The sequence below is a fragment of the Molossus molossus genome, unplaced genomic scaffold (genome assembly GCF_014108415.1).
Source record: "Molossus molossus isolate mMolMol1 unplaced genomic scaffold, mMolMol1.p scaffold_m16_p_6, whole genome shotgun sequence".
Taxonomy (NCBI): domain Eukaryota; kingdom Metazoa; phylum Chordata; class Mammalia; order Chiroptera; family Molossidae; genus Molossus; species Molossus molossus.
This window is the reverse complement of record NW_023425399.1, coordinates 9,404,383-9,427,623: the sequence shown is the minus strand read 5'-3', so window position 1 is coordinate 9,427,623 and position 23,241 is coordinate 9,404,383. Positions and strand designations below refer to the sequence as shown.

The 23,241-nt window shown below is 46.2% G+C and overlaps 1 protein-coding gene across 2 annotated transcripts; it reads left to right on the top strand.

Annotated features, from left to right (window-relative positions):
• Positions 1-147: 147 nt before the first annotated feature.
• Positions 148-20,430, top strand: DDX27 (DEAD-box helicase 27). Of its 2 annotated transcripts, XM_036245565.1 has the most exons (21): positions 148-267; positions 2,353-2,499; positions 4,045-4,104; positions 4,308-4,470; positions 5,060-5,103; positions 5,227-5,313; positions 6,005-6,110; positions 7,584-7,757; positions 8,328-8,478; positions 11,411-11,510; positions 11,667-11,808; positions 12,710-12,863; positions 13,688-13,769; positions 13,881-14,058; positions 15,598-15,704; positions 15,898-16,000; positions 18,009-18,103; positions 18,199-18,322; positions 18,843-18,930; positions 19,805-19,879; positions 20,168-20,430. In XM_036245565.1, the coding sequence occupies exons 1-21, from the start codon at positions 178-180 to the stop codon at positions 20,184-20,186; spliced, it is 2,289 nt and encodes a 762-aa protein (XP_036101458.1). In that variant the 5' UTR covers positions 148-177; the 3' UTR covers positions 20,187-20,430. The 2 variants fall into 2 exon arrangements, with proteins under 2 accessions (XP_036101458.1, XP_036101457.1); XM_036245564.1 differs by lacking the exons at positions 18,843-18,930; positions 19,805-19,879; positions 20,168-20,430 and adding an exon at positions 18,706-18,834 and having other exon boundaries at positions 160-267.
• Positions 20,431-23,241: the final 2,811 nt, after the last annotated feature.

Here is a 23,241-nt window from a genome sequence, read left to right as displayed (position 1 = left end):
TCCCTAGAAGCCACGCCCCGTATCGCCGCATGCGCACTCGAAGAATTCGGGGGCAGCGGCTCCTCAAAGGTTTCCTCAAAGCGGAAGTGATGTAAGCCGCGAGGCGGCGACGGTCGCGGAAAAGCCTGGGCCGGCGTCTGCGCAGTGCTGGTTTCCGGAAGTAGCCGCTGCGGCAGCATGCTTGAGGAGTTGGGTTTAATTGGGACCATCGGCGAAGATGACGAGGTGCCCGTGGAGCCCGAGTCTGACTCCGGAGACGAGGAGGAGGTATGAGCCAACCGGGGATGGGGGCGCAGCGGCGGGCACTCGTTTCCTTGACTAGCTTCCCTTCCCTGTGATTCCTCTGTCCCTGTCCCCCAGTTCTCAGCATCTCCCCTAGAGGAGTCTCACCCGACCCCAAGATCTTCCTCCGTTTGCTCGCCACTAGCTTTTCCTCACCGCCGCACTGTGCCCGTGTCGCCTTGGGGAACTCAGAGCCCATTCCCTGAATGTGTGTTCACTCCAGGCAGTGTCGTAGAAATCCGGAGGTGAAGCAAGTGCGGGCTTCTGCTCAAGGGGCTATGGTCATCCAGTCGTTCGTTATGCCAGTGTTTATTCAGTACTTAGTTTGTTACATCTACTATTGAGCATTAGGAACATAGACATGACAAGGTGGACAAGGACACCGCTCCCCTGAAACGTATGGTGGGATGGGGGTGGGGTTACCGGCAGGAAGCAGTATGGCAATTAAAAAGGGATCGATGTCGTGAAAAAGATGCTCCCCTCCAAAGATCCAGCAGGGGTGTCTTTTCCTCTGCAGCCTGTCTGTCCACCCACTGACACCTCCATGGGTGTCCTATGGCCTCCACAAATTTAACTGCTCCAAAGCCGAACTCTAGTCTCTCTCCCTCGCCCTCCCAACCTGCTCCATCTCAAACCAGAAACCTTAGAGTCATCCTGGACAGCTTCTTCCTCCGCTCCCCCTCCAGTGTTCTAGCTTAGGAATCTCTCTTAAGCTTCTCCCCCTCCCTCCATCCACACTGCTTCCATACTAGTCCAGGCCACTGCCAAGCTGCGCTCGGATACCTAGAATTCTAACATACCTGGTGTCCAGCTCCTCTTGCCCCCTCTAGTGTATTCACTTAGCAGCCAGAATAATCTTTTTAATTCTTGAATGGAAAACTATTTATAAAAAAGGAGTAAAGCAAATATGACAGATGATGATGCAAAACTTCAAGAATGAAGTGCTATACAACTATCAATAAACTAGGGACCCGAGAAATTATAATCATTACTAATAATGAAACTGAGGGTCAGAGTTCTTATGAGGTTAATGCAAGGAAAAATGTCAGTATAGCACTTTTTAGTTCAGGTTTTTTTCTTCTCAATTTATCCTCCTGAAACCAGAGGTCAGCCAGTCCTCTTTCCTTTCCTATTTCCGAATGTATGGGTTTTTTTTTTTTTCCTTTATTCATTTTAGAGAGAGAGGAAGAGAGAGGGAAAGAGAGAAACATCGAAGAGAGAGAACATCAATTGGCCGCCTCCTGCATGCCCCCCACTGGGGATCGGGCCACAACCTGGGCATGTGTCCTGACTGGGAATCTGAACTGGCGACCTCTTGGTGCATGAGTCGATGCTCAACCACTGAGCCACACTGGCCGGACCAAATGTATGGGTTTTTAAAGTTATCTTTTTGTTATTGATTCTAACTGAATTGAATTGTGGTAAGAGAACAAATTCTGTATAATATTGATTTTTTTTAAACTAATTGAAGATTTGCTTAAAGGCCTACTACGTGATCAGTTTTTGCAACTATTCCATGTGTGCTCAGAAAGAATGTTCATTCTCTAATCATAGATGCAGTGCTCTCTATATGTTCATTGGAATGAAGCGTAAAAATTATGCTGTTCACAATTTTTACAGATATACTCATTGTTTGTCTGCTCAATCTATCAGTTACTGAGAGAGGTGTGTAAAAATCTCAAATAACGGCCCAGCCAGTGTGGCTCAGTGGTTGAGCATTGACCCATGCACCAAGAGGTTGATGGTTCGATTCTCGGTCAAGGCATGTGCCCAGGCTGTGGGCCAAATCCCCAGTGGGGGGCATGCAGGAGGCGGTCAGTTAATGTTCTCTCACATCGATGTTTCTCTCTTTCCCTCTCTCTTTCTCTCTCTCTAATATCAATAAAGAAAATATAATTTTTAAAAAATCTCAAATAACAATTATAAATTGGTTGGTTTCTTCTTGTCACCTGTCAGTTTTTGCCTGGTAGATTTCTCTTCTCTGTTTTTTGGGTACCCTCATTTTCTTCTTCCTTTTTTGGTGTTCTCTCATCTCAGTCCCACAGTCACACTTCTTCTCCCTCTTCTCAGGGGCCCATTGTGCTGGGCAGAAAGCAGAAAGCCTTACAGAAGAACCGCAGTGCTGATTTCAACCCTGACTTCATTTTCACTGAGAAGGAGGGAATGTATGATGGCAGCTGGGCCGTGGCTGATGTCATGAGCCAGCTCAAGAAGAAGGTAAGACTGATAGTAATAGGCAGTTCTGGTTGGGCTGTTATGATTGAACCAGCAGCATGTTAAGAGGTCTAACCTTGAACTCACTGCCTTTGCCATCTGCTTACATTCAGCAGATATTAGAACTCCTTTGGAAAATGTGGTGTTGTTTTCATGGGTTAGGAAGTGATTATAAATTACCCACAGTTTTGATTAAAAACAAACAAGTGCAAACTGTTGCGAAATGGATTTATTGCAGACTTTAGTTACAAACACACTCATTGATTTACAAATGACATTTAAAGTATCAATAATATTTTATTGTCTTCATTAAAATGTCCATGATAGTCCAGCTGGTGTAGCTCAGTGGTTGAACGTTGACCCATGCACCAAAAGGTTGTCAGTTTGATTCCAGGTCAGAGCACATGCCCAGGTTGTGGGCCAAATCCCCAGTGTGGGGCATGCGGGAGGCGGCCAGTCAATGTTCTCTCTCATCAATGTTTCTATCTCTCTCTTCCTCTCTCTCTAAAATCAATAAATAAAACAAAATGTCCATGACAACTTTTCCTAGAGGAGGGGATAGTGAGCTCAGACTAACTTCAGTTTATACAATAAGAGAGAACTTCCTTGATTTTATAGACATTAAAATGTATGTGTGTGTGGGGGGGGTGGGAAATCTCAGAGGGAATCTGATGATACCAGTTCAGTGGTTTATTTTTATTTATTTTTTTATCCTCACCCGAGAACATTTTTTGATATTTTGTTCAGATAGAGTGGGAGGGAGAGGGAGAGAGAGAGAAACATTGATGTGAAAGGGAAACATTGATGTGAAAGGGACACATCGAGTGGTTGCCACCCTCACAACCCAACCAGGGCCGGGGACAAACCACAACCGAGGAACGTGGGCCGACGCTCTAATCGTTGAGCCAAACCAGCCAGGGCAGATTTCAACATTTTAATTAATAGGCTAAATTATGTCTGATTGGCAAGGGGAAGTTTTTCTAAGTAGTATTCAGATATAATGTGACATCTCTTGGTAAATGTGTTGTTCTGAATAGTGAATACCTAAAATGTGGATGTTCTTATTGGTTCCAGGTAATTTAAAGCACCACCCCCCCAAAAAAAATACACTATTTATTTATTTATTTATTTATTTTTGGTATGTGCCAAACCCGGGAACTCTGGTCCGCAGGCCGACGCTCCAACCGCTGAGCCAAACTGGCCAGGGCTGTACACCACTTATTTAATGTGTTTTTGGCTGTGAATAATCTATGGATTGTCCAAAAACACATTAAATAAGTGGTGTATAGCCCTGGCCAGTTTGGCTCAGCGGTTAAGCGTTAGCCTGTGGACCAGAGAGTCCCAGGTTCGGTTCCCACTAGGGGCACATACCACTAAAAAAAAAAAAAAAAAGAAAAGAAAAAAATAAATAATCTATGGATTGATTAATCTATCCAAGAACAGACTCCCTTTTTATATATTAATGTCTGAAATCCAACCCTCAGAGAAAGCTTGCTTTGTGTCTGTCCCCTGTGTATATTCTTTTCATCTCTCTATTTTTATCTGCAGAGGGCAGCCACTACATTAGATGAGAAGATTGAGAAAGTTCGAAAGAAAAGGAAAACAGAGGTGAGAAAGCAGAACGGTTTCTTCTCTGCGTGGTTAAGCCCACCCGCTGTTTCTCTTCAAGCCCGAGTGGAAGTGCAGCTGGTGCAGGCCGGCTTCGTGTGTCCGTTGATAATAGTCACTAAGAATCCGCAGAGCTCTTTGGAGGTTCTGGGTTTCCTGTAGTTTGTAGTCCCTTTGCTTTATTACACGTCCCTTCCCCCCAGGATAAAGAAGCCAAGTCTGGGAAGTCAGAGGAGAAAGAGGCAAAGGAGGGCTCTGAACCACAGGAGCGGGAAGACCTTCAAGGGAAAGATGAGGAAGACTCAGAAGATGAAGAATCAGAGACCGACTACTCATCAGCTGATGAAAACATCCTCACCAAAGCAGGTAGGTGACGCTGTGGTGCTGTCAGAAACAAGAACAGGACACTGGAAAGTGTCCACCTTTACTTACAGTATTTCCTATGCTCTTTCACACAGTTAAATTTAAGATCTCCATGTTGAAGTCCTTTCTGTAAGCTTCCCTTGTCTTGAGATTTTGTTAGGGTTGTACTTTGTAGAAAGTTTACTCTTTTCCTCATCTCCAGCCTCACACAGCTGCCAGCACCTCTGTGACTCAAACTTATTTAGGTGCTAGGTCTCCTACATCCCACCTCAGATGGGTCCAACCACGTAGTGGGTGCTCCATGAATATTTCTTGCAGAAATGGGAGCTAAAGCATCATAATATAGCATAGAGGTTGAGAACTTGGTCTCTGAAACTTGGTGAGTTTGCTTACTGTCTGACCTTAGGTGAGATGCTTGTCTGCACTGCTGTACTGTGAGCTCATCCTTGAAACAAGGCTAATGACCGTCGTACCCTCAAGTTGTTGTGTGGATTCAGTTAGCTGTCCACATAAAGCACTTAGGATAGTTCTAGTAGATTGTAAACGCTCCATAAGTATAAGCCCTGATCAGCAGCTATATTTTTCTCCACAGACACTGTCAAAGTAAAGGAGCGGAAGAAGAAGAAGAAAGGACAGGTGAGGGTGGGCTTGAGAAAAAAGTGCAGCTTGTTTTTGCAACCTAAGAGGATTTAAGGTCAGTTTGTTTTCTTGGGGCCTTTTTGCTGAATTCTCATTCTGTCTTTTGATTTTCCGGTGTAGGAAGCAGGAGGATTTTTTGAAGATGCATCTCAATATGATGAAAACCTCTCATTCCAGGACATGAACCTTTCCCGCCCTCTTCTGAAGGTAGTGGCTTCTTTTGACTACTGTGGGATTATTGCAGTTGCCCTGTAACTGGGCTTCCTAACCTGGACCCTCTGCCTCCCTAAACTCTGTTGTCCACACAGCTGCCAGGGAACCCTCTTAAACAGAAAGCTCCATCTTGACCTCTAAGGTTCAGTCCCTCTGGGCCCCTCTGATAATGTCTCTCAGTACTCATTCTGCTCTGGCCATACTGGCCTCCTCTCTGGCCCTCAAACAGGTCAGGCATCTTCTTCCTCAGGGCCTTTGCACTTGCTCTTTGCAACTGCCTGGAAGATTATTTCATAAATCTGCTTGCATTGCTCCTTGCCTCTTTCAGGGTTCCACTCAGTAACTGCCGTGCAATGAGACCTTCCCTGACAACCTTACTGTAAATTGTACTCATTCTACACCCCCTCCCCGCCACTTTTCTTCATAGCATTTGTCTTCTTATGACATGTGTTTGTTTCTGGTCTGGTTTTTTTTTCTGTCAGATTATAATATTCCCGAGGGCAGAGTTTTTATTTCTTTTGTTTACTACTGTATTCTCAGTGCCTCACACACAAGCGGCACAATAAATGTTTGTGGATTAAATGCCTGGGGTGGACTAAGATACCACTTGTTTGGAAACCTGCCTTATTTATTTCATGCTGAGACTCCCCCTGCTCCTCTGTCTAATTCTTTCTTTCTTTTTCAGGCCATTACAGCCATGAACTTTAAGCAGCCCACCCCAATCCAGAAGGCGTGCATACCTGTGGGACTGTTGGGGAAGGACATCTGTGCCTGTGCAGCCACTGGAACAGGTTAAAGGATGGGGATTTGAAGAGTAGGGAGGCAGAAGGAGGGTGTTCAAACCAGAACAGGCTCTAGGTTGACAGAACAGGCTCTAGGCCCCTTTCATAAATACGCAAACATGTAATTATTCTTGTTGTTAATCCTCACTGGAGAATATTTTTCCATTGATTTTTAGATAGAGTGAGAGGGGAAGAGAGAGAGAGAGAAAGAAACAGGTACATCCCCTTGACTAGAAATTGGACCTGAGACCCTTTGGGTCCATGGGCTGATGCTATATTGAGCCAAACCAATCAGGGCCAGATATGAATTTTAATGCAATAACACTATATATTTTATTTAGTAGTTCCCCCTTTTTTTTCAATCTTTATTAATTAATTTTTGTTACAGATGTTTCTCCTTTCTCCCCCCTAGTATTTTTTTTTTTTTTTTTTATCCTCACCCAAGATATTTTTCCATTTTTTGTACAGATAGAGTGGGAGGGAGAGAGAGGAAGGAGAGAGAGAGAGAAACATCGATGTGAAGGGACACATCGAGTGGCTGCCACCCGCACGACCAACCAGGGCCGGGGACAAACTGCAACCGTAGTACGTGCCCTTAGCGGGAACCGAACCCAGGTCTCTCCGGACCGCAGGCCGACGCTCTAACCGCTGAGCCAAACTGGCCAGGGCTATTTAGTAGCTCCCTTTAAAGAAACTTATAGCCCTGGCCGGTGTGGCTCAGTTGGTTGGGTGTCATCCGGGTCACCAAAGGGTGGCTCGTTCAATTCCTGGTCAGGACATATCTCCAGGTTGTTTGATCCCCAGTAGGGGGTGGGCAGGAGTCAGCCAATCAGTGTTTCACTCTCTCTCTCTCCCTCTCCCTTCCTCTCTCTCAAAATCAATTTTAATCAATCAATAAAAACATATTTACGAAAAAGAAATAGGAAAATGTATAGTAAGTTGTTTTTCTTTTCTTTTAAGATTGTTTAAAATTGGCTTTTAGAGAGAGAGAAGGGAGAGGGAGAGAGAGGTAGAAACATCGATGAGAGAGAAACATTCATCTGCTGCCTCCTGCACTCCCGTTACTGGGGATAAAGCCCACAATCTGGTCTTATACACTGACCAGGAATCAAACTGGCTGGGCTATTTTCCTGTTTTCTTTAAATACTCTTTGCTTTTAAAAAATGGTTGCATAGTATTTTTTTACATGACTACTTTTTTACTATATAATTAACTGCACTAATCTGCAATGTTTCATTGAATGTCCCTTTCATAAAAACTTGACTCCTATGACAAGGGCCCATGGTGGAAAAGACAGGTGGTCATAGTCAAGGAGATACCCTGATAGAATTAAATGATGAGGACCTTCACTAGACCCCTGCAACCTGTGACCCATAACTAACAACCTGTGTGACCCATACATATATCTGTGCTCAGATTAGAACCTAAACCTTGAAGGAACTGAAGCTCTTCTCCTTGCTTTTTTCCTGCCTTTGTCTCCAGGTAAAACTGCTGCTTTTGCGCTGCCCGTCTTGGAGCGTCTAATCTACAAGCCCCGCCAGGCTCCAGTAACCCGCGTGCTGGTGCTGGTTCCCACTCGAGAACTGGGCATCCAGGTGCACTCGGTCACCAAGCAGCTGGCCCAGTTCTGCAACATCACCACCTGCCTGGCTGTGGGTGAGTGTCTGGCTGAGGGCTGCCAGCCCCTGAGACCACGACATGGTGGAGGATTGATTTACCCTGCCATCTGAGGGTTGATGGGTGCCAAGGAAGCTTTTACGTGATTGAATCCACTTAAAAAGTGGACGATGTGTTTTTTATAGTAGGTAGTGGCAGGGAGAGGAGAGATTTAACCAGTCTTGCAGAATGAAACTTTAGAATTATGAAAAATGTTTATTTTGGTACTAAGCAAACCTAGGATATCACTTTTGCTTTGCATGAATAATAAATCAAATATTGTTTAGGGCAGAATTTTTCTGATGATGTTATATGATAGTGTTATCCAGTCTTTATTTTACCCTCCTTGTGCCATTGGAATTCAAAGGTGATGCAGAAAGACCTCAGTTTTGCAGCTGCTTCTCTCAGTCCTTTTCTCCAAACAGACTGTAAAATCCATGCACATGGTGCCTTTGTCATTCATTTTCTCTGTTCCCTCTGCATCTGGCATGAGACCTGGCAGGTGGCAGGGCTCAGTCAACACTGGTGAATGACTGAACTGGCTGCCTGGTGGGGCTTTTTCCTTCACAGGTGGCCTGGACGTGAAGTCTCAGGAAGCAGCTCTTCGGGCAGCACCTGACATCCTCATCGCCACCCCAGGCCGGCTCATTGATCACCTGCACAACTGCCCTTCCTTCCATCTGAGCAGCATCGAGGTGCTCATCTTGGATGAGGCCGATAGGTAATCAATCATCTGGGGTCCAAGGGGCCACAGTCTCAGATGGGAACCCGCCACCTTGTATTATTCTCCATGGCTCTCACCATTTCAGCTGCTCACCTTTGGGCCTTTCTCCATCCTCAGACCAGATTATTCTGCTCTTTCTCCTTCTGGAGAAGCATAAACGTCAGTTGGCTGCCTCCTGCATGTTCCCCACCGGGGATTGAGCCGCAACCTGGGCATGTGCCCTGGCCAGGAATCGAACCAGTGACCTCTTGTTGCGTGGGTTGACACTCAAGCACCTAGCCACACCTACCAGGTTGCCACTTCTTTTTTTTTTATCCTCACCTGAGGACATTTTTTTTGCATTTATCTTCAGATAGGGAGGAAAAGAGAGAGAGAAACATCGATGTGAAAGAGACACATCAAGTGGTTGCCACCCACACGACCCCAACTGGAGCCAGGGACAAACTGCAACCGAGGTACGTGCCTTTAGTGGGAACTGAACCCAGGTCTCTCTGGTCCACGGGCCGATGCTCTAACTGCTGAGCCAAACCGGCCAGGGCCAGGCTGCCACTTCTTAACTGAGATCTGGAAACATTTAGATTTTCAAAGCAAAACCTTTTCTTGTTTGTATGTAGGGATAAGAATAGTACCAACCTCGTGGTGTTGAGGATTCAAGGAGTGAGCTGGGTTACGTGCCAGTGCGTACTGAGGACCCCGCCAACAGCATCTGCGTTGTGATGAGGGCTCGCACCCTCTCTCTCTTCCTTCCTCATTGTGTCCCATCTGCTCACCTCTTTCCTTCATGACCGAACAGAATCAAGTCTTAATGACCTAGACTGATGAGGGAGGGAGGGCAGGGGAAGGAGGCCACAAAAAACCCCAAAGCCTGTTCAACTGGACTCTCAAATTACAGCATCTCCAGACTGAACAGGTCGTTAACCAAGCTCTGATCCATCTGCCTTTCCCTCTTTCTCTCTGTCTCGTGAACGGCAATGCAATCTTTTCCGTTGTTCTGGCCAAAATTGGTTTGTTTTTTTTTCTTTATCCTCACCTGAGGACATTCTTTCTTTTCTTTTCTTTTTTGTTCAGATAGAGTGGGAGGGAGAGAGAGAGAAACATCGACGTGAAAGGGACACATCGAGTGGCTGCCTCCCACACCACCAACCAGGGCCGAGGACAAACTGCAACCGAGGTACGCGCCCTTAGCAGGAACCGAATCCAGGTCTCTCTGGACCGCAGGCTGACGCTCTAACCACTGAGCCAAACCGGCCAGGGCCTGGCCAAAATTCTTTTTTTTTTTTAATCCTCACCCGAGGATATTTTTCCATTTTTGTACAGATAGAGTGGGAGGGAGAGAGAGAGAAACATCGATGTGAAGGGACACATCGCGTGGCTGCCACCCGCACGACCAACCAGGGCCGGGGACAAACTGCAACCGAAGTACGTGCCCTTAGTGGGAACCGAACCCGGGTCTCTCTGTACCGCAGGCCGACGCTCTAACCGCTGAGCCAAACCGGCCAGGGCTGGCCAAAATTCTTAATGTCGTTCTCGACTCCTTGTTTTCACATCCCACAAAACATCCATCGATAAATCCTGTCAGCACTCGCCCATTTCGAGGTTTCCGCATCTGCCATTCCCCCAGCTTGGAATGACTTCCTTTACCTCCTCGGGTTTCTGCTCCAGTTGTCACTTATCTGAAGAGCTCTTTGCTGGCCACTGTCTATAACCGGTCCTGATACCCCCCCTTCCTTCCTGCCTTACACTCTCTGAGGCGCTATGCCTTGCCAGCCTCTCTGACCTCCCTTATCATTACCTGAATGTTGGCGTGGTGGCTGTGCCCCAACTTTCCCCTAAAACATCGTATTCGTACGCGGCTGGCTTGGTGTCGCTGCTGCGTCCCCGCACTGCATCTGGAACCTAGCAGATGCTCAGTCAGTGTTGAATAATTGGCCGACAGAGCAAATGAACCATTCTTGAGGCCTGAGGGAAGTAAAGGAGATCATTCTCAGCTAAGGGGCGTGTTCTGATTCAGGTTTTAAAGGGCAAAGGAATTGTATTCTTCAAACACAGTTCAGCATCTCAAAAGACCAGGAAAGGCTATGGAAGTTTCAGACTGAAGTGACTAAGGAGACTTGACAACTAAACATAATGCCTGATTCTCAACTGGAGCCTTACTTGGAGGGAGGCTGGTTGGTGTCAGTTGAAAAACCCTGGAGTCAAAGTAAGCTCACAAGTTACTATTATTGGTGAAGAGAAAAGGCTTCTTTTACCAGTGGAGAGAGCTGGCAGACACCACCTTAACCAAGTGTTCAAACTCCCATCAGCAGTACTGGAACAAACTGATGATCTGTGCCTCCCGAGGGAGTGGGAGTGAGGTGCACATCGCACCCCTGCGCATTCTTCCTGCAGTGATTTACTGAATACAGTCCCTGGGAAACAGACAAGTACAGAGTGTGCAAAAGGCTGAGGGGACTTTTCTAGATTAAGGGAGACTAAAGAGATAAGCTGACCAAATGCAACACAGGAACTTTGGTTCCTAGACTAAAAAAAAAAGACAGCTACAAAATGATATTTGGGAACAGCTAGGAAGATTCAAATGTGGACTGTGCTTTAGATGATGTTATTCAAACTCAAAATTCTTGGGTGTAACAATGACATTGTGATTATATAGAAGGTCATTGTTCTTAGGGAATGTGTGCTGCAAGATTTAAGCGTAAGATGTCATGATGTCCACAATTTATTTACAAATAGTTCAGCCAAAAAAAAAGATTAAGCAAATGATAATTCTTAGTGAATCTTGTTAATGCTAGTAGAGTAAGTAAATAAATGAGCCTGAAACATAACCAATGACAACATCAAAACATTGCCTGTCTGATGTTTTCTGCCCCTCACTGTGACAGGAGTGAGCTTAGTCCATTTTTCTTGATCCCTTCCCTTCCCTGCTCACCAGGATGCTGGACGAGTACTTTGAGGAGCAGATGAAGGAGATCATACGAATGTGTTCCCACCATCGCCAGACTATGCTCTTCTCGGCTACAATGACAGATGAGGTGGGCTCTGGGGACTTTCCTAGGCAGGGTGAATGGAGAAGACAGTGCAGAGGACCCTGGCCTGGGCTGGGGGCAGGTACCTGGGGCCAACACTGGCTTGCCTCCCTCTCTGCCCCCTGGCAGGCTAGTGAGCATCCCTGTCTTTGTGCCTGGCAGGTCAAAGATCTGGCTTCTGTCTCCTTGAAGAACCCCGTCCGGATCTTTGTGAACAGCAACACAGATGTGGCCCCCTTCCTGCGGCAGGAGTTCATCCGGATCCGGCCGAATAGGGAAGGGGACCGGGAAGCCATTGTTGCAGGTGAAAGCCCAGGGTGGGACTGGGCAGGGTGGGTGCTCAATTCTCTTGGCCTCATGGGTGCCACACTGGAGCACTTGGGTTTTGCCCGGGAGCCTCCTATATCCAGCCTCCCCTAACCTAATGTGGGGTGCTGCCATTCCATCACTCCACTGTTGGTACCTCTTTCCTTCCTTCCTTTTATCGCCTCACCTCCCTCCTACCATCCAGTCCTTATATCCTGCTGAACTCCCCACCACCACCCACCACTGCCCCTTTGGCCCTTAGTCCAGGCCACTGCTGTGTTGCCGGGACTACTGCAGCAGCCTCTTAATGGCCTTCCTGTTTCCACCCTTGTCCCTTGGTAATCCACTCTTCACCTGCAGACCATTTAAAATGATTGTTCATAAATGAGCATTTGTCCCTGTTACTTCCTTATTTAAAGCCCTCTGATGTCTTTCATTGCTCTTAGACTAAAGTCCATGCTCCCTAGCGAGTTCTGGAAGACCCTCTGGGTCTGGCCTTTGCCTGCCTCCTTGTTGCCTTTGCTCCTGGCACTCCTGCCCCACTTGCCGGCTTTTGCTTTCTCAGACCCACAAGATTGTTCTCCCTGGGGCCTTTATGTTTGCTCTCTCTTCTGTCTGGAGTCTTCCCCCAAGTCGTCTCATGGATGATCCTGCCTTGTCGTTCAGCTTGAGAGGGGCCAGCACTAAAGCTATGCCGCCATCCTCCCTCCACTTTCTCAGGGGCACTTATCATCCTAGGGAACTGGGGATTTGTGTCTTTGTCTCCACCCTGGAATGTGAGTTCACAAGGGCGGGACCTTGCCTGTGTCCCTGGTCCCTCCCAGGCACATAGCACTGCGCAGGTGAGGAGGGAGTATGTTTTAGAGATGTCTGCCAGCTCACTCTTCTGTCCCTGCCAGCTCTGTTGACAAGGACTTTCACCGACCACGTGATGCTGTTCACCCAGACCAAGAAGCAGGCCCACCGCATGCACATCCTCCTGGGGCTCATGGGACTGCAGGTGGGCGAGCTCCATGGCAACCTGTCACAGACACAGCGGCTGGAGTCCCTCCGGTAAAGATTGGGGTGGGGGGGTTGGCTCCTAGCCACCCTTCCTGGGCAGGTCAGAGAGCGCTCTCCTAACTCAAAAGAGGTAAAATACCACTCAGAAATTGTGTTAGAGCAGTAGCAGGGGATGCAGGGAGCACAGTTTCCCTGGGAGGTCATGTCAGAACTCTGACTTTGTAGTCTCACAGATGATACTCATGGCGCAGGGCTTGAGTGTGGGAGCTGCTGAGTGGGCCAAAGCAGGAGATTCTGACTTGGGATGACTCAGCATATACTCTTCTCTACAGTTGCTCCAGAGCAGTGGACAATCCTGAGTCTGATGGAAGGAGATTTGGGATCAAATCTGGCCACCATTTCTTGACCATTTACTTTGCCAGGTCCTTTGTGGTGTGCTTTTCTATGTGATTCGTTTAATTCTCACAAAATGGAGTCAGCCTGGTAGGCAACGAGGGATCTTTTAGAGTTCTTCCACCTATTCCTATTCATCATAGGCAGCGGAGAGTTGTTTTCTATCGAAAAGCTGTTTTGTATGCTGAGACATTTGCATATGCTGCTTCCTATATAGTCTAGCTCTGTGGTTCCCAAACGTTCACGTGTACAGGAATTACTGTGTAAAGGGGTGTACACAAAATGATGTTGCTTAACTTTATGGATTGTTTAAGAAGGGGTGTAAATGCTGATGAGCTTACATTTAGGGTCTGTCCCCACTATGATAGTCTGCACTGTGCTGCTTGACTCCAAACGGATTTGTGTTCTTTCTGGCTCCAGCTCCTGCAGAGCATTATTGGGGTTGGGAATCTGAATGAACATCTCTTTGTGGCTATTTCCAGGCGCTTTAAGGATGAGCAGATTGACATCCTTGTGGCCACAGATGTGGCAGCCCGTGGACTTGACATCGAGGGGGTCAAAACGGTGAGCAGGCTCCATCTTCCTTGAACTTTGGGTGGGAGTCTTTTTGCCTCCTTGTGTCCCCGCTTTTCCTCAATTCCCAGCTATGACTGGTGGTCAACTTTGACATTCCAGGTAATCAACTTCACGATGCCCAATACCATCAAGCATTACGTCCACCGGGTGGGGCGAACAGCACGTGCTGGCAGGGCTGGGCGTTCAGTCTCTCTGGTGGGGGAAGAGGAGCGGAAGATGCTGAAGGAGATCGTGAAGGCTGCCAAGGCCCCTGTGAAGGCCCGGATACTTCCCCAAGGTGAGCAGGCACCACTGTAGCAGCTCCGGGCAGTTTGGGTAAGTGGGCCAGGGTCTTAGGTCAGACCCTGCGGGATGGGGCAGAGGCAGGGGCAGAAGATAATGGGTGAGAGCAGGAGCTTTGCAGTCAGGAGCCACATTCGAATCTCTGCTCTGCTACTTCCTTGCTGAGTGACCCTGGGTAGGTCCCACCTTGCCTCCCTGGGCTTCAGACTCTGTGTGTAAAAGAGACTCAAGATAGACTTGTGCCCCAACTGTCTCATTTATAGTTATTTTCTAACCTTTGGAAAGACAAAGCCTCTTAGGGCAAAAGACCCACCAATTCCCTCCTGCCCACCTGTCCTTGAGGGGCAGAGCGTGGAGAGGAGATCAGCACTCATCCCTTTTGGATAGCTGTCATGCTTTTTGTTCTCATCCACAGGAGTCATACAAAGCACCTCCTTTAAAAAATACATTTTCCAAGGTTACAGCAATAATACATATTCAGAGTTGGAAATTAATAAATAAAATAAGAGCAAAAATGTAATTGTATGTCAAGGAACTCACCACTGTTTAGATACACATCCTTTCTGACCTTTTTTCCATTTATATATGTCTGGGTTTTTTTTTTTTTTTTTTTCATTTAAAAATTTTCATTTAATTCATTCAACCAACAAATAGTTATTGAGTACTACTGCATGCCTCCATTTGGAGTCAAGCAGCAGAGTGCAGACTATGTGGGGACAGACCCTAAATGTCAGTCCATCAACATTTACACCCCCTCTTAAACAATCCATAAAGTTAAGCAACATCATTTTGTGTACACCCCTTACACAGTAATTTCTGTACACGTGAAAGCTTGGGAACCACAGAGCCAGACTACATAGGAAGCAGCATATTCTATTCTAGGTACTGGGGATACAGCAGGAAACAAAACAACTGATCCGCCCTGGCTGGTTTGGCTCAGCGGTTGGAGCGTCAGCCTGTGGACCGAAGAGTCCTGGGTTCGGTTCCTGCTAGGGGTGCATACCAAAAACAAAAAAAAAAGCCCAAAAAACAAACTGATCCTCTGGTGGGAGAAAGGTATAATAAATAAATTAATAGAGGTGTGATTGACAACTATAGGAGGAGAGGTGGCTGTTTTAAAAAAGCTGTTCCGGAAAGGCCTCTAAACAGATGCATCCTGCATGACAAGAACGAGGTGGCCATGAGTGGTCCAGGGACAGGGTGTGCCGAGCAGAGACCAGGGCAGAGCCTCTGAGACAGGAGCAAACTTGGTGTTCGAGTAAAAGGGGAGAAAGGCCAGAGGGCCCAGGGCATGGTGAGCAAGGGGGAGACAAGTCAGAGAGGGCAGCAGGGGCCATGCTTAGGAGTTTGGAATTTATTTTAAGAGCAACAGGAAACCTTTGGGCGGGGTGGGGGAGGGGTTGTTAAGCAGAGAAGTCACACATTAAAATAAAAACCCAACTTTCCAAGTCACTGAGTACACATATACATTATTTTCATCAGCTACAGAGTTTTCATCCTTATCTTAAACTCTTTTTTGTTCTCTTCCCTCAAGACGTCATCCTGAAATTTCGGGACAAGATTGAGAAAATGGAGAAAGACGTGTATGCAGTTCTACAGCTAGAGGCCGAGGAGAAAGAGATGCAACAGTCGGAAGCCCAGGTGAGGCTCTGTGGAGGGCTCTGGTCCCCAGCGCCACTCCATAAGCACATTGGATCAGCCCGTCTGAAATCCTGTGTCTGCAAACAGACCATCAGAGCCCCAAGCGTTTGCAGGCAGTGACTTCCTGCAGCTGCCATGTTATGTATTATCATAGGTAGGTTCCATGGCAGGCACCCTTTTGCTGTCCCCACAGATCAACACAGCAAAGCGGCTCCTGGAGAAGGGGAAGGAGGCACAGAACCCCGAGCCTGAGAGGAGCTGGTTCCAGACCAAAGAAGAGAGGAAGAAGGAAAAAAGTACGTGAGGAAGTTCCTCAAAACCTAAACATAGAAATTATAGGACCCAGCAATTCCACTCCTTGGTCTGTACCCCCCCCCAAATTGAAAATGGACTCAAATGGAAACATATGTCAGTGTTCACTGAAGCAGTTTTTTTTTTTATCCTCACCCGAGGACATTTTTCTATTTTTCGTTCAGACAGAGCGGGAGGGAGAGAGAGGAAGAGAGAGAGAGAGAGAGAAACATCAACATGAAAGGGACACATCAGGTGGTTGCCAACTGCACGACCCATCCAGGGCTGGGGATAAACTGCAACCGAGGTACGTGCCCTTAGCGGGAACCGAACCCGGGTCTCTCTGGACTTCAGGCTGACGCTCTAACTGTTGAGCCAAATCGTCCAGGGCTGAAGCAGTATTCACAGTAGTCAAAGGGTGGAAGCAACTCATGTCCATCAATAGATGATTGGAGAACTAAAATGTGTGTACATACAATGAATATTCTTCATCAATAATTACTTTCTGGCCCTGGCTAGTTTAGCTCAGCGGTTAGAGCATTGGCCTGTAGACCAGAGTGTCCCAGGTTCGGTTCCTGTTAAGGGCACGTACCTCGGTTGTGGTTTGTCCACGGCCCCCGTTAGGGTTGTGTGGATGGCAGCCACTTGATGTCTCTCTCTCTCACATCGATGTTTCTCTCTCTCTCTCTCTTCCCCCCTCCCTCCCTCCTGCTCTAAAAAACAAAAACAAAACAATAATTAAGTTCTGGTGCATGTTGTCAGGTGAACTATGAAAACCTGGTGAGTGAACTAATCCAGACACAACAGGACAAATGTTTATGATTCCACTTATACGAGTTATCTAGACAGGCAAATTCATAGACACAGGAAATAGAGATTACCAGGGGTTGGGGGAGGGAGTTAGTAATGGTTACAGAGCTTCTGTTTGGGATGAAAAAGTTTTAGAAACAGAATGGTGATGTTTGAACAATATTGTGAATATAATTAATGCTACAAAATTGTACACTTAAGAATGGTAAAATGGCAAATTTTATATTATATATTTTGCCATAAAAGTCAGAAAAATATTTTTAGATATTCCCTGCCTTTATTTTTAACAAACAAATTGATTCACATTGTTCTATACCTTGCTTTTTTCAATTAATTTTATAGCTTGGAGGTCAATTTTATGTAAGCAATATTCTATTGAAGAGCATTGAGGTTGTTTCTAATCTTTTGCTATTAACAAGTCATGTAGTGAATAATTTTGTGTAGATGCCTTTTCACAGTTAAGTGACTATATTTGATTTGCAGGATAAAATCCTTAAAATAGAATTGTAGGTCAGAGGTTATATGCATTTATTATTTCGTTAGGGATTACAAAATTACCCTTCAAAAAAGTACCAGGAATTTAAGAAATACTGCCTATATATGATGGGAAAAAAATTAGGGTGTATGTATGTTAAATGTCTATGTTGAAAATAGAGTTGTAGCCCTGGCTAGTTTTCTCAGTGGTTAGAGTGTCGGCTCATGGACCAAAGAGTCTCGGGTTCGATTCCAGTCAAGGGCAAGTACCTCAGTTGCAGTTTGGTCCCTGGCCCTGGACAGGGTCGTATAGGAGGCAACCAATAGATGTGTCTCTCTTGCATCAATGTTTTTCTCTCTCTCTCTCCGTCTTCCTCTCACCCTCCATCCCTCCCACTCTATTTTCCATTTAGAAGATAAATGGAAAAATATACTCTGGTGAGGATTAAAAAAAAGAGTTGTAACTATATTGTGGGACGGTATACGGGGGTATAAGTGAACTAAATCCTCATCTTTCACAACAGGAGGTAGATAGATAAAATGCCTCAGATGGATTAATCGAGATATAGTGGACAAGCATGTTAGTGAGATGGAGGAAATCACTAGAAAGGAAGTGATTACTGCTTCTCATTTTAAGCCCTCATGTACCAATTTAAAATATGTGCACTTTTAATGTGAGTTTAAAGAAAGATACAAAACAGTTCCTCTCGTGCTCCCTTCTCATCCTAGTTGCTAAGGCTCTGCAGGAGTTTGATTTGGCCTTAAGAGGAAAGAAGAAAAGGAAGAAGTTTATGAAGGATGCCAAGAAAAAGGGGGAGATGACAGTGAGTGGCCTCCCCTTTGGAGTTGGGTCCCTGCCCAGTGGAATGGGCCAGGACTGCCCGATCTGTTCCATACTCCCGCGTCATCCTCTCTCCAGGCAGAGGAAAGGTCCCAGTTTGAAATCCTCAAGGCACAGATGTTTGCTGAGCGGATGGCCAAGAGGAATCGCAGAGCCAAGCGAGCCCGGGCAATGCCTGAGGAGGAGCCAGCAAGAGGCCCAGGTAGGCATATGGTGAATCCACAGGAGCTGGTAGGAAGGTTCTTGTTGAAATCTGTGCTTGTGGTCAGGGAGAAAATTGAAGGGGTGATGAAAAGAGCCCATATTTCTTGAGTAATGAGTATGTGCTAGTATATACAGCTATACCTTTATTGGCTGCAAGTGGTGAAGTGACGCTGTGGTTAGTGGGAATAGCTAGGATTTGAAACCGGGCCTTTGGACTCTGGAGCCTGAGTCCTTACCAGTTGCCACGTGGAGGAGCAGGTCTGTGGTAGAATGAAGTGAAGGTGGTCTTTCGCCCATTTCACTTTGGACTCTGCAGTCATTCTTTGGAGTGGTTCCTTCACACCTGGTACTTCTTCTGATTCCTTATCCCTTTTGTGCCAGGATCTGATGTCTCACCTCATGTCAATAAATCATCAGTCCAGAGCATCCACTGAACTTGGAATCATTACCCTGAGCTTAAGAGGATTTAGGAGCTTGGGCCAAAGGGGACATATTTAACCCATTCTCTCTCGGCACAGTGAAGAAGCAAAAGCAGCTGAAGAAATCTGTATTTGATGAAGAACTCACCAACACGAGCAAGAAGGCCTTGAAGCAGTATCGAGCTGGGTAGGGTATAAGTCATCATGGTATTTATTTATTTTTTTTTAATCCTCACCCAAGGACATTTTTCCATTTTTTGTTCAGGTAGATTGGGAGGGAGAGAGAGGAACAGAGAGAGAGAGAGAAACATCGATGTGAAAGGGACACATCGAGTGGCTGCCACCCGCACGACCAACCAGGGCCGGGGACAAACTGCAACCGAGGTACATGCCCTTAGCGGGAACTGAACCCGGGTCTCTCGGGACCGCAGGTTGATGCTCTAACCGCTGAGCCAAACCGGCCAGGGCTCATCATGGTATTTTGATGAAAGCTATGAATCCTCTTTCTCCTTCCCTACTCCTAATTCTCATATACCTATAGCTTTATAACATATAATTTCAAGGGCTTCTGTCTGCCCACCCTCCCACCAGCCCGTCTGTGGATCCCAGGGTGACAACAGGAGGAAAAGGGGCCTATTGAGGCCCTATTGCCTTGGAGGTAAAATGGCACATTTTTGTTTCAGAAACAGAGCTTTTCCTCAGGAGAGTGATAGAACCCCAAAGGATCCTGGTTTGCTCTTGGGAGTGTATTGTCCACCCCTCCTCTTCCCAATCTCCTGGGACTGGGTTGGGGTGGGAACAGACTAAGCTTCCCAAGTAGTTTATTACATACATGGGAAGGGAGGGCAAGGCCTCTTCCAGTTTTGTTTTAAAGCTGGGCCTTGACTTCCACAAACTCATGTTATCAGACGGAAACACATACAGGCGGGGAACCTCAGGACCTGAAAATGATGCATCTGTTGATCCTGTTGCTTTGTGTGGGAGCTGGGTGGGGTGGGGGTGAGACCATCCGTTTTTCCAACAGCTTGCCACTTCATCGTCTCATCTTCTTTCACCTACAGTCCCTCCTTTGAAGAAAGGAAACAGTTGGGTATGCCCCACCAGAGACGAGGAGGAAACTTTAAATCTAAATCTAGGTAATGTTTCCCATGTTAGAGGACCAAAGGTTATGACTATTTGGTGTTGGAGAAGAAACCTTTCATGGGAAAGGAGCTTCTCCTTCCTCTTTCTGGCCTGGTGGGGGTTGGTCTTTTACTCTGCTTTATTAAAAATTAAATTTATTGGGGTAACATTGGTTAATGACATTATGTTTTAGGTGTATCATTTTATAATACATTTTCTGTATACTGCATTGTGTACTCATCACCCAGTATGTAGTCTCCTTCCATCACCATATATTTGACCCCCTCTGTTTTTCTTAATAGGTACAAGAGGAGAAAATAGCCGCGGTGGCCTGAAGAAGTTTGTAGGGTGGCCCTTAGATCCCTTCCTTGTGGGAAGTCATCCTGGCTTGATCTTTTCTCCATTTCTAAAAAAAACTCTTTAAAACTTGAAGAAGTCTGAGTCATTTGTACATTAAAATAGAGTCAGTCAGTCCAGCTGATGTGGCTCAGTGGTTGAGTGTCAACCCATGCACCAAGAGGTTGCCGGTTCGATTCCCAGTCAGGACACATGCCCAGGTTGTGGGCCCGATCCCCAGTGAAGGGCATGCAGGAGGCGGCCAGTCGATGTTCTCTCTCATCGGTGTTTCTGTCTCTCTCCCCCTCTCCTTTCCTCTCTAAAATCAATAAAGGAAAGAAAAAAAAGTCAGCCAAGGCTCTCTCTTGCTGGTTAGTTTTTACATAAAGAATATACTGAATGTTAGAAGTACTTTTGGATTGGGGGAAGAAGCCAATCTCATTGTATATTTTATTCCTGTCTCTACCCTCAACATCAGTGTGCCCCCATGTACTTGGAGTACTTCTTTGTGCCTGTAGAGATGTGGAAGAAATTCTTACTAGTTCTCTTCTGTTGATGTCCTAGAACTAAAAGCTGTCATTGTGTACCAGATAGTCTATGTACTGAGCACTGACTCATTTAATTCACTACATCCCTGAGGCACATACCATTACTCCCATTTTGCAGATAAACAGGCTTGGAGAGATGGAGTAACTTTCTATTGCACAGTTAGGAATTAAGGTTTTATTTTTTTAATCCTCACCAGAGGACTTTTTTTTTTTTGTTCACATAGAATGGGAGGGAGAGAGAGGAAGAGAGAGAGAGAGAGAAACATCAATGTGAAAGGGACACATCGAGTGGCTGCCTTCTGCACCACCCCAACCAGGGCCAGGGACAAACTGCAACCGAGGTATGTGCCCTTGGGAGGAATTGAACCCGGTCTCTCTGGACCGCAGGCTGATGCTCCAACCGCTGAGCCACACTGGCCAGGGCAGGTTATTTTTTTTCTTTATTGATTTTTAGAGAGAGAGGAAGGGAGAGGGAGAGAGGGATAGAAACATTGATGAGAGAACATTGACCAGCTGCCTCCTGCATGCCCCCCACTGGGGATTGGGCCCATAACCTGGGCATGTGTCCTGACTGGGAATTGAACCGGCAACCTCTTGGTATATGGGTCAATGCTCAACCATTGAGCCACACCGGCTGGGCGGGAATTCAGGCTTTTGAAACTAGAGTCTACCTAGCTTCATACCATAACTCTTCACTATGGTGTAGAACTGCTAATGGAGATGGAAACTCAAAGGGTACGGGAATCCCCAGATACACTGGCTCCTTGTTGCAAAAAAAGTTTTTACCCCGTAGAATGATGGTTCTCGCCTTTTCCTGAATCACAGATCCTTTTGAGAATTAGATGAAAGCTATGAGGCACCTCTTGAGAAAATTTAGTTTGTCATACAATTTCAGAGTACATAGGACCCATCCCTCCCCAGCTAAATAATTATGTTATCTAGCAGCACATACCCTCAACATTGAAGAATGTGCTAAAAGCTATTCAGGCTGCACCTAACATTTGCCAAGAGGGTTCTAATTCAGTTAATAATGGCACACCTGTATGATGGAATGCGGTTCGGACTTATTGTATGTGTACAGAAAGATCCCTAAGTTAGGTCATTAGGCTGGGGAAAAAAAGTCAAGTGCAGAACTGTACTTTTCTCTTAAAGGCTACATATTACATATACATAATCTCTGGGAGGACTCATGAAGCTATTTTTTTTTTAAATTTATTTTCCTCGTAGATTTTAGTGAAGAAGGGAGAAGGGGAGAGAGACACACATCAAGGAGAGAGAACATCGCTTGGTCACCTCCAGCACGCCCCCCACTAGGGATCGGGCCCACAACCTGGGCATGTGCCCTGACCAGGAATTGAACCAGTAACCTCTTGGTGCATGGGTTGACACTCAACCAACTGAGCCACACTGGCCGGTCTCATGAAGCTATTAAGGTTGCCTCTGGGAAAGGAAACTTCAAGTATATATATCCTTTTTGTACAGGTTGGAAAAACTTACCATGAAGAAAAAATGACTCCCCAGTTACATAAAAGTCCCAAACCACAGAAAGGAATGTGCCTTCATTCCCATCCTCATTGTCTCAAGCCACCTGAGCTGCTGGTAATATGTGAGAACAAACACAGACCAGTGATTTCTTGCAATAATTTTTATTAATTAGCTTCATAGGCTAAAGTGCATAGTAGACAAAAAAGGAAGTGCATACATAGGAAAGATGGATTTCTTACATTAGAAAGACCTGAGAATGCCTAAGTGTCTTCTAGGGGACACTGGACAGAGGGAATATGTATACAGGAGGCAGGCTGGGGGGCTGGCCTCTGGCATGGGTTGGGGGCCTGCAGAAGCTGCTGGCATGCTAACCCAGCCCAGGCAAAAGCTGCAACAGACAATGTTGGAATAAAGGGCCACACTTTGGATTGGGGCTGCTGGTAACAAATATGAGTTTAATTCCACTCTGGACCCCAGGGAACCAGCACTGCTACTGAACCTTTCGTGTTATAGGCAAAGAAACTTCCACCATTCCAAAGTACAAGTCACAGGAAAGGATATAGGGATCACTCCTTAGGTTAGCCTGGGCTTCTTGCATTAGCCCCCAGGTGTGGGTGGGTAGTCACACTTTCCATATTCTCAGTGAATATGTAACTGGGTCAGGGCTAGTCAGTGAAGTCTGTCTTAATCACATGCCTCCAACTCTTGGAGTGAGGGTGCCCAAGGAGAAGGGCAAGAGGGATTCTTGTGCTCCTTGAAAGGATAAGCAGTTCATAAACAACTCCTCTGGGCCTCTGTTTATTAGAATGAGTCTGCTTCACTGAGCTCAGTGACCCCAGAACACTGCAGAAAAAACATCTGACCAAGTCAGGCCCCAGAGAGACGATTATGTAGCCCTGGTGGAAGCTCCAAACATACTCCAGAGAGTCTGACCTGTCCACTAACTTGCAGGAGAGAAAAGGAGAAATCTGTTAACCTTGCTCTCAGGTCTGGAAGTAAAGTGCTTG

Bases quoted from the DNA above. Each gene is read 5' to 3' on its own strand.
- DDX27 (XM_036245565.1), top strand. From the start codon at position 178: ATGCTTGAGGAGTTGGGTTTAATTGGGACCATCGGCGAAGATGACGAG. The intron at 5,314-6,004 runs GTAGTGGCTTCT...TTTCTTTTTCAG, and splicing joins TTTCCCGCCCTCTTCTGAAG to GCCATTACAGCCATGAACTT. The intron at 7,758-8,327 runs GTGAGTGTCTGG...TTTCCTTCACAG, and splicing joins CACCACCTGCCTGGCTGTGG to GTGGCCTGGACGTGAAGTCT.